The 10,427-nt window shown below is 67.0% G+C and overlaps 1 protein-coding gene across 1 annotated transcript; it reads left to right on the top strand.

Moving 5' to 3' along the window:
* Nucleotides 1–1,963: 1,963 nt before the first annotated feature.
* RAPGEFL1 (Rap guanine nucleotide exchange factor like 1) lies at nt 1,964–10,022 on the top strand. Its single transcript, XM_062636070.1, has 15 exons — nt 1,964–2,407; nt 3,948–4,026; nt 4,403–4,535; nt 4,614–4,711; nt 4,859–4,971; nt 6,457–6,624; nt 6,704–6,801; nt 6,891–7,013; nt 7,148–7,326; nt 7,405–7,495; nt 7,887–7,937; nt 8,111–8,198; nt 8,297–8,361; nt 8,557–8,611; nt 9,886–10,022. The coding sequence occupies exons 1-15, from the start codon at nt 2,014–2,016 to the stop codon at nt 10,008–10,010; spliced, it is 1,860 nt and encodes a 619-aa protein (XP_062492054.1). The 5' UTR covers nt 1,964–2,013; the 3' UTR covers nt 10,011–10,022.
* The last annotated feature ends 405 nt before the right edge of the window (nt 10,023–10,427 follow it).

Genomic DNA, 10,427 nt, shown 5'->3' on the forward strand with positions numbered 1-10,427 from the left:
TCTGCCCCCGGCAGCCGGGCTCAGCGCACAACGAGCCCCTGCTCCCTGCAGGGGATGGAACAAGTGGTGTGGAGGTGGTGCGGGAGCTGCTGCCTGCGCGCTGCTGCGCTGCTGCCTCCCTCCAACGCAGCTTCCCACGGCAAAACCGGTGCTGGGTGGCACCTACCCCGCTCTGCAGCCTCCCACTGCACCCCAACCGAGTGGGGACCAGCGTGGGGGGGAAGGATGGGTCCCCCCCATGCCGAGGCGCGCTCCCCTTCCCCGCATGCTGGGAAGCAGATTGAGGCACTGGCTCGGGGAGGGATTTTCTCCCTCGGTGCAATCTTTCCCTCCTGCTGTTTTGAGCAGTGCCCAGAGGCTTCGTGCTCCCCCCCTCCACTCGCTTGCCCACGCGGCTGCAAATGGAGGCGCAGGCTTTGGGAGGGAAGCGCCTGCTCCAGATCCCAGCTCGTTCGGAGGAATAACCGCAAATTAATTAAGCCAATAGCTCACGCTGCTCCAGCGGTGCCCCCCGTCCATGCCGGGCTGGGGGAAGAGAGCTGGGCTGAGCCAATGAGCCCGAATCTGGGGCGCGTTCCCTCGGCACGGCGTGATGCTGCTTGCATCCAGAGCCAGGCACCTTCCTCCGGCTGCCCCATACAGTGGGGATGGAGGAGCTGCATGGGATTGGTTTGGGGTCATGGGGGGGGGTGTCAGAAGCGCCATGGGGTGGAGGAGAGCTGTGCCGTGCTGTGCCATCCCATCCCATCCCACCAGAGCCCATGCAGCGGAGATGGGGATGTGGGGATCTGTTTTGCTGCTTTCCCGCCGCCGCATGGATGGAGTTGCCAAGCAACTGCCGGGTGCAGAGGAAGCGGGAACAAAGCAGGAGCTGCCGGGACCCCCGTACCCCATCCCTCCATCCTTGGGTGGGCAATGGGGTCAGCCGCTGTGTTCCCCCTGTCTTTTGGCACCATCCCACCCTACAGCAGCAGGTTTGCAGGGCATGAACCCGGGCGATGGGGATGGGGATGTGCAGGTTCTGTCCCCCCGTTGCTGTCCCCACTGTCGCTGTGCCAAGGGCGATGCAGAGCTGGTTCTGGGGGTGTCGGGAGGTGCTCGGCACCCAGGGGACTGGGACCCGGCAGCTCAGCCCCGGGCGGGCGCCACGTCCCGCCCTGCCCTGCCCTGCCCCGGCGCCTGCCCGGTTCCTGCCCCGGTTCCTGCCCCGGCTCCTGCCCCAGCACGCCGGCCCGGCAGCGCCTGTTCCCGGCCTGGCAGCGGCGCGGGGGGGGGGCAGGAGCTGCCCCGACCTGCCCGCCCGGCCCCGGGGGAGCCAGCACCGGGGGGGGGCCCAGCACCCACCCCCGGCCCTTTCCCACGCTGTGATGGGGGGGCAGAGAGCTGAGCCGGGGGGGGGGGCATCACCCCATACCTGGGGATGTGACCCCATAGATGGGACACAGAGGAGGGGGTACCATGGGGGGGGACAATCCGAATGTGTGCCCCAGGGGACGAGGGGTGCCGGAGCGTGACATGGATGTGATACAGTCCTTGGGGGGGGGCACACACACTGCGCCCCTCACCGGTGGGCCGGGGGGGGGGGACACAGGCAATGGGGAGGTGCGGGGGCTCTGCCGACGTGTGCCCAGTGTGTGCCTGCTGCCGTGTGGCCGCGTCCGGTGCTGCGGGGCGGGGAGGGGGATACGGAGGTTGTGCAACGCATCACGGGTGCGGGGCTGCGGCGGGGTGGGGGGACGGGACGGGCCGGGCCGCGTCCCGGTGCCGCCGCATCCCAGAGCTCCGGTGCCGGTGCGGCGGGGGGCGGGCAGGTGCCGGCGGCGGGGCCGGGGGCGGCGGCGGGGCGGGGCGGCGGGGCGGGCGCTACCGGCGGGGCCGCGGGGCGCAACGCGGGGCGGGAGGGGAGCGGCGCCGGGGCCCGAGCCCGACCGGAGCCGAGCGGAGCCGCCCCGCGCCGCCGCTGCCGCCCATGGCCCCCTGAGCCGCCGCCGCTGCCGCCGCGCCCGGGCGGCCATGAAGCCGCTGGAGAAGTTGCTGAAGAAGCCGGGCTCGCACCTGCCCGCCCGCCCCCCCGCACCGGCACCGGCACCGGCAGCGCGGCGGCAGAGCCTATCGCGCCCTCCCGCATCGCCCGAGGAACCGGCGGGGCCGGCGGGGCCGCAGCCGGGGGGCGAGGGCCGGTGGCTGGAGCTGCGTCCGCCCGAGGCGCCGCTTCGCTCCCCCGAGGATCCATCCCCGGGAGGCGACCGGGACCGGGACCGGGACCGGGAGCCACCGAGCCCGGAGCCGCCGCCCGCCGCCCGCTGCGGCTGCGGCCCCGTCGCGCCCGTGCCCCCCGAGCGGCTCCTGACCGCGCTCCTGGAGCGGCTCCCGGCGGGCGGAGCTCACGGCCGCGGCTGCGGAGCAGGTACCGGCGGGACCCCCGGGAGCGGCGGCCGCGGGGGGTGCCCGGTGCGGGGAGCGGGGCCCTGCGCTGCGCTGCGGTGCGGGAGGCCGGGGGCGATGCGGCGGCGCTGGGTGTGTGTGTGGGGGGGAGGATTTGATGGGCGCCCACCCGCTCCTGCCGCGGGATGCGCTGGGGGATGCGGGGTGGGAGAACGGCGGCGGGAGGCGCCGCGTGCCCGGTGCGGGGCTGGCACCGCGCAGGGTGCGGGTGCGTCCCCGGTTCTGGTGCCAAGGTCAGGCTGGGACCGCGCCAAGCCAAGGCGCGCGTGGGTTGCGGTGGGCAGGGTCCCACCAGGCACCGCCGCGGCGCGGTGCGGGGCTCGGTGGCTGCGCCAGGACCGGACGAGGCCGATGTTGGCCGCCAGCGGCTGCCGCCGCCCGGCGCAGGAGCCATCGGTTAATCCTGGACATCCCGGTGCTAAAATTAACCCCGGTGCGAGCTGTGGAGCCGGGGCCGGGCGGACGCCGCTTCCCTCCGGCACCTGCTTTGCCCCCCCCGGTGCCGTCCCCCCGCGGTGCCTTGTGCAGAGGTGGTTCTGGGTGCTCCCACCCCATGGGGACCCCGCTGGGCTCCCGAGGAGCCGCCAGCCCCGCGCTGCAGGGATGCCCCGGGCCGGGGTGGGGTTCCCCCATCGACACGGTGGAGCCTTCGTGAAGGGGCGAGATGGAACTGGCAGCGCTGGGCCCTGCCTGCACCAACACGCTGCCAGGCCCGGCCCTGCGGTGCCTGGGCTGGTGGGGAGTGGGGCAGGAGCCAGTGGGGGGGGGGGTCCGGAGGCTCCCCCCCTGTCTGGTGTGGGAAACCTGTCCTGTGGCTGCTGCAGAGGGATGGGGAAACTGAGGCAGGGCTGGGGGGGGGGTGTGCTGCAGCCGGGATGGGGGCTTCGGTTCTTTTTGCACCCCAGGGGAGGTCTGGGGCAGCTGGGGGACCCCCACACTGCCCCTGCCTGCCCCAGCACTGATACAGAGTGCTGGACGTGGTGCTGGGGGCCAGGCTGTGCCACAAACTGCTGTGTCCTGCTTTTGGTGGCAGCTTGGATGCCATGGGCACTGTGCCCTGGCATGAGGGTACTGGGGGGAGCCTCAGCCCCGGCTCGGCAGAGCTCCATGGCCTGGTTAATGGACTGGGGCTTGGGAGATGCTTGAGAGGGCCCTGGGAAGGACCCTGGTGTCCCATCACTGTGGTGCTGGGGCTTAGGACACAGCCCTGGGACCTGCTCAGGGCCCAGGATCGAGGGCTGTGCTGGGGAGGGAGCGGTGCCCGGTCCAAAGGTCACTGGGTGCTGGCGCTGACGGGATCACCACTGGGATCGGCCCCTTGGCTCACCCAGCTGGGCCAAAACCCCCTCCCGGCAGCGGGGGGTCCCATGTGTCCTGGTGCCATTGGCATTGCCCTCCTTGGCTGCCTGCTCTAACGGGGGGCAGGACCCCGGGGGTGCTGTTGGGGGGCTGTGCTGGGGAGGGGGGTGTGTGCCCACTTCTGCCCCCAAATCCCCCCCTAGAATCGCTGCTGGATGACATCGTGCTCACACACTCGCTCTTCCTGCCCACCGAGCGCTTCCTGCAGCAGCTGCACCAGCAATATCCTTGGGGGGGGGGGGGGCACGTTGGAGGTGGGCATGAGAAGGGCATCGGGGTGCAATGAGAGTGGGCACAAGGATGCAGTGGGAAGGGTCTAAAATGGGCATAGGGAGGGCATGGGGGTGGTACAGGGGTGAACATGAGGGTGCAACCAAGAGAGCTTTGGGGTGGGCAAGAGAGCGCCATGAGGGTGACAAGATGATGGGCACAAGGGTGGGCATGGAGGGAGGCAGCAGGGTGCTGTGGTGCAATAAGTGGGGCAATTAGGGCTCCATAGGGCTCACATATGGGTTCGAGTGCAGCGGGACGCCACCGGGGTGGGCACAGGGGATGCCCGGGGTCCGTCCTTGCCGTGGGGCCTCCTTGACGGTGCCACCTTCGTGCTGCCGCGCTGGGAGGACGGGGCCGGGCTGCGGCGCAAGCGGGCGGTGCTGGCCGTGCTGCTGCACTTCCTCGAGACCTACAAGGGGCTGCTGCAGGAGGAGGAGAGCGCCGGGAAGGTGATCAAGGTGGGTGCCCCCCCCCGTCCCATCTCCTCATCCATCTCCGCCCCCGTCCTGAGCCCCTTTCCCCCCCCCCCCCCCCAGGAGCTCTACCTGCTCATCATGAAGGACACATCCCTGTACCGCGACCTGGAGGATGAGATCCTCAAACTGCACCAGCTCGTGGAGACCGTGGAGCTCAAGTGAGCGGGGAACACGGGGTGTGTGTGGGGGGGTCCCTGTGGGTCAGCAGCAGCAGCAGCCCTTGGGGAGATAGCGAGGCCGCGGGGACGGGGGGGGGGGGCTCCGGTTGTGCAGCGGCTCCTGCCTGACCCCGGTGCGTGCCGCAGGGTGGCCGACGAGACCCCCCCCCCGAACAAGCAGGTGAAGCCGCTCTTCAGGCACTTCCGCCGCATCGACTCCTGCCTGCAGACGCGGGTGGCGTTCCGCGGCTCCGACGAGAGTGAGCGCGGGGAGGACGGGGGCTGGGATGGGTACCGGGATGGGTGCCGGGATGGGTGCTGGGATGGGTACCGGGATGGGTGCTGGGTGGTGGGATGGGTACCGGGATGGGTGCTGGGATGGGTACCGGGATGGGTACCGGGATGGGTGCTGGGTGGTGGGATGGGTACCGGGATGGGTGCTGGGATGGGTGCTGGGATGGGAGCTGGGTGTCCGTATGGATGCTGGATGCAGGGATGGGTGCCAGGATGGGTGCTGGGTGCTGGGATGTGTACCGGGATGGGTGCTGGGATGGGTGCTAGGATGGGTGCTGGGATGGGTACTGGGTGCTGGGATGGGTGCTGGGATGGGTACCGGGATGGGTGCTGGGTGTCCGTATGGATGCTGGGTGCTGGGATGGGTGCTGGGATGGGTGCTAGGATGGGTGCTAGGATGGGTGCTGGGATGGGTGCTGGATGCTGGGATGGGTGCCGGCATGGGTGCTGGGATGAGTGCTAGGTGTCCGTATGGATGCTGGATGCAAGGATGGGTGCCGGGATGGGTGCTGGGTGCTGGGATGGGTGCTGGGTGCTGGGATGGGTGCCGGATGAGTGCTGGCTGCTGGGATGGGTGCTGGATGCCGGGATGGGTGCTGGATGCTGGGATGAGTACCGGGATGGGTGCTGGGTGCTGGGATGGGTGCTGGGTGTCAGTATGGATGCTGGATGCAGGGATGGGTGCCGGGATGGGTTCTGGGTGACAGGATGGGTGCTGGATGCTGGGATGGGTGCCAGGATGGATGCTGGATGCTGGGATGGGTGCCGGGATGCGTGCCGGGAGCTGGGATGGGTGCTGACATGGGTGCTGGATGCTGGAATGGTTTTCAGGTGCCAGGATGGATGCTGGATGCCAGGATGGATTTTGGGTGCCAGAATGGTGGATGGGATGGGGGATGGGTGTTGGGATGGATTCTGGGTGCTGGGATGGGCGCTGGGTGTCCGTATGGATGCTGGATGCTGGGATGGATGCCAGGATGAGTACTGGGTGCTGGGATGGGTGCCGGCATGGGTGCTGGATGATGGAATGGTTTTCGGGTGCCAGGATGGGTGCCAGTTTAGATGCTGGGTGCCAGGATGGGGGATGGGTGTTGGGATGGATCCTAGTTGCTGAGATGGGTGCTGGCTGTCCGTATGGATGCTGGATGCCGGGACAGGTGCTGGGATGTGTACCGGCTGCTGGCATGGCTGCTGGCATGGGCGCTGGATGCTGGAATGCTTTTTGGGTGCCAGGATGGGTGCTAGATTTGGTGCTGGGTGCCAGGATGGGTTTTGGGTGCCAGGATAGGGGATGGGTGCTGGGACAGCACCCGGATGGGTTTCATGCGCTGGGATGGGTTCCAGGTGCCAGGATGGGTGCTGGGTGCCAGGTTCCCCCCCCTGGCTCGCCAGCGGCTGCAACGAGCAGCGCCTGCTCCGTGCCTCAGTTTCCCCATCCCACCTCTCCCCAGTCTTCTGCCGCGTGTACATGCCCGACCACTCGTACGTGACCATCCGCAGCCGGCTCTCGGCCTCGGTGCAGGACATCCTGGCCTCCGTCACCGAGAAGCTGCAGTACTCGGAGGAGCAGAGCGCCCGCGAGGACGCCCTCATCCTCGTCACCGTGGCCTCATCCGGAGGTGCCCGCGGGGCCGGGGGAGGGTGCTGTGGGCAGGGCTGGGCAGCGGGGCCGGCTGCCTGCTCACCCTCTGCCTGCAGAGAAAGCCGTGCTGCAGCCCAGCGAGGAGTGCGTCTTCACCACCCTGGGCATCAACAGCCACCTCTTCGCCTGCACCAGGGACACCTTCGACTCGCTGGTGAGCCCCGCGTTGTGCTGCGGAGGGGACGGGGACCCCCCCTCCCGGTGCTCCATCGCCATCAGAGCATCCCGGTTATCCCGTCACAGGTACCGCTGCCGGAGGAGATCCAGGTGGTGCCAGGGGATACAGAGATCCACCGCGTGGAGCCGGAGGACATCGCCAACCACCTCACCGCCTTCCACTGGGAGCTCTTCCGCTGCATCCATGAGGTCGGGGCAGGGGATGTTCGGGGCTGGGTTTGCCCCGCGGGGGGCCGGGGAGGTTGTGGTGGTGGTGGTGGGGTGGTGGGGAGGCTCTGACACGCTGTGGATCCCCCCCCATCCCCTCTCCTTCCCCTCGGCAGCTGGAGTTTGTGGATTACGTGTTCCACGGCGAACGGGGCCGCCGGGAAACGGCCAACCTGGAGCTGCTGCTGCAGCGCTGCAGCGAGGTGCAGCACTGGGTGGGCACCGAGCTGCTGCTCTGCGAGTCCCTGGGCAAGCGCGCCCACCTCCTCAAGAAGCTCATCAAGATCGCTGCCATGTGAGTGTGGGGATAGGGGGGGGTTCGTCTCCCATCTGCTCCTCACCCTCTGCCCCCCTCCCTCCCCTTCCCCATCAGATGCAAGCAGAACCAGGACATGCTGTCCTTCTATGCCATCGTCATCGGCCTCAACAACGCTGCCATCAGCCGCCTGCGCCTCACCTGGGAGGTAAAGATGTGGGGTGCACCTGGGATCCCCCTGGGTGCTCCTGGAACCCCCATGGGTGCCCCTGGGCCTCCTCGGATGCTCCTGGGACCGCTTTGGGTGCTCTTGAGACCCCTTTTGGTGTTCCTGAGACCCCTTTGGGTGCTCCTGGGACCCCTTTTGGTGCTTCTGGGACCTCTTGGATGCTCCTGGCCACCCCTCTGGAGGCTCCTGGGCCCCTCTGGATGCTCCTGGCCACCCCTCTGGAGGCTCCTGGGCCCCTCTGGAGGCTCCTGGGGCCCTCCGAATGCTCCTGGGCCCCTATGGATGCTCCTGAGCCCCTCTGGATGCTCCTGGGCCCCTCTGGATGCTCCTGGGCCCCTCTGGATGCTCATCCCCCCCCTTTGTCTTGCAGAAGCTCCCAGGGAAATTCAAGAACCTGTTTCGGAAGTTCGAGAACCTGACGGTGAGAAGGGCTATGGGGTGGGGGTGTGTGTGTGTGTGGGGTGTGTTCAGCCCCCAGGGGATGGTCCCACAGCATCCGTTCCCAGGCCCCATGCCCACTGGTGCCAGTGCGGTGGGGGACCAGGGTGCTGGCACCCCTAGGGAGCTGCTCCCCTTGTTCCCCCCCTGCCCCAGGACCCCTGCAGGAACCACAAGACGTACCGGGAGGTGCTGGCCAAGATGAAGCCCCCCCTCATCCCCTTCGTGCCGCTCATCCTCAAAGGTGAGGGGGGGGGCACAGGCTGTGCCCGGAGGGGCTGCGGTCCCAGTGCTTGCCCCATTGCCCCCCCTCACCCCTCACCCCTCTCTGCTCACCCCCAGATCTCACCTTCCTGCATGAAGGCAGCAAAACCCTCCTGGATGGCTTGGTCAACGTGGAGAAACTGGTGGGTGCCCTTTGGGGGGGGGGGGGCCCTGGGGTGAAGCTGGGGATGGAGAACCCCATTGAGAGGATGGGAACTGGGGGGGTGTGAAGGGCCCCTGGGGTGCAGAATATGGGTCCCTGGTGATGGGGATGCCCCAGGGCAGGGTTGAATGGTCCAGGGGGGGCTGGGGTCTCACCGGGGGTGCTCTGTGCCCAGCACTGCATCGCTGAGAAAGTGAGAACCATCCGGAAGTACCGGAGCCGCCCGCTCTGTGAGTATGGGGCGGGGGGGGGTAAGGGCATGGCCCCACATCCCTGCTGCTGGCTCTGGGATGGGGACATGTCTGCACCCGCATCAGCTCATCCCTGCATCCCTTCATCCCTGCATCCCTTCATCCCTGCATCCCCCTCCCTGCATCTCCATCCCTTCATGCCTGCATCCCTGTCCCCGCATCCTGCATCCCTTCATCCCTGCATCCCCCTCCCTGCACCTCCATCCCTTCATGCCTGCATCCCCGTCCCCACATCCCTGCATCACTTCATCCCTGCATCCCTGTCCCTGCATCACTTCATTCCCATCCCTCTATCCCCACATCTCTATCCCCCGCATCTCCCCCATCCCTATGTTCCCATCCCGGTCCCCTTCCTCCATGCCTCCACCCCTTGTATCACTTTGTTCCTGTGCCTTCAACCCTGTATCACTTCACTCCTGTCCCAACGTCCCTGCATCTGCAATTCCACTTCCTTCTATCCCTGAATCCTCATCTCCCCACATCCCTTCATTCCCACCCCTGTATTCCCATATCCCTGCATCCCTTTCTTCCAATCCCTGCATTCCCATATCCCCACATCCCTTCATTCCCATCCCTGTATCCCCATATTCCTGCATCCCTTCATCCCCATCCCTTCATCCCCATATTCCTGCATCCCTTCATTCCCATATCCCCACATCCCTTCATTCCCATCCCTTCATCCCCATCCCTTCATCCCCATATTCCTGCATCCCTTCATCCCCATCCCTTCATCCCCATATTCCTGCATCCCTTCATTCCCATATCCCCACATCCCTTCATTCCCATCCCTTCATCCCCATCCCTTCATCCCCATATTCCTGCATCCCTTCATCCCCATCCCTTCATCCCCATATTCCTGCATCCCTTCATTCCCATATCCCCACATCCCTTCATTCCCATCCCTTCATCCCCCTATCCCCACATCCCTTCATTCCCATCCCTTCATTCCCATATCCCTGCATCCCTTCATTCCCGTATCCCCACATCCCTTCATCCCCCTATCCCCACATCCCTTCATTCCCATCCCTTCATTCCCATATCCCTGCATCCCTTCATCCCCCTATCCCCACATCCCTTCATTCCCTTAATCCCCACATCCCTTCATCCCCATCCTTTCATCCCCCTCCTCACATCCTCCTCCCCTCATGCCCTTCATGCACCCCCATCCCCACATCCCTCCATCCCCTTTCATCCCCATCCCTTCGCTCCTCTCCCTCCATCCCCGTCCCCCCCCATGCCCCATTCCCCCCCAGGCCTGGAGCTGGAGTCATCCCCGAGCCAGCTGCAGACCAAGGCGTACGTGCGGCAGCTCCGCGTCATCGACAACCAGAACCTGCTCTTCGAGCTCTCCTTCAAGCTGGAGCCGGGCGGACAGTGAGGGACCGGCACCGGCACCGGCACCGGCACCGGGACCCCCCCCCCTCCTCCCCGGGGGGCCCGGTGCCCCCCAGCACTGACGCACTTTGGCCTGACGCAGGGTGAGGGGCACAGCCGGGCGCTGCCCCCACCCTCAGCACAATGATGGGGGGGGGGGGGGACAGGGACCCCCGGGCTCATCTCTCCCCCCAGTGTCCCCTTGGCACCCCATTGACCCCCTCCATTGACCGGGGTGCAGGGACCCCCCCACCCCCGGACTCCCCCCCCCCCCCCCCCCCCTATTTTTGTACGTGCCCCCCCGCCCCTCCCCCCCAGACGTGTATATTTTGTACGGAGCCGCCGTCGGGAATTGTACATTTATTTTTTAAGAAAAAGGAGGAAAAAAGGAAAAAAAAAAAACCAAACCCAACAATGGGTG

The sequence above is a fragment of the Pezoporus occidentalis genome, unplaced genomic scaffold (genome assembly GCF_034315485.1).
Source record: "Pezoporus occidentalis ecotype Australia unplaced genomic scaffold, CSIRO_AGI_Poc_V1 ctg469, whole genome shotgun sequence".
In the NCBI taxonomy this organism is placed as follows: domain Eukaryota; kingdom Metazoa; phylum Chordata; class Aves; order Psittaciformes; family Psittacidae; genus Pezoporus; species Pezoporus occidentalis.

Coding starts and splice junctions, on each gene's coding strand:
- RAPGEFL1 (XM_062636070.1), top strand. CDS start 2,014: ATGAAGCCGCTGGAGAAGTTGCTGAAGAAGCCGGGCTCGCACCTGCCC. Junction 4,027..4,402: donor CTGCAGCAGCTGCACCAGCA/ATATCCTTGGGG, acceptor TGACGGTGCCAC/CTTCGTGCTGCCGCGCTGGG. Junction 4,972..6,456: donor GTTCCGCGGCTCCGACGAGA/GTGAGCGCGGGG, acceptor ACCTCTCCCCAG/TCTTCTGCCGCGTGTACATG.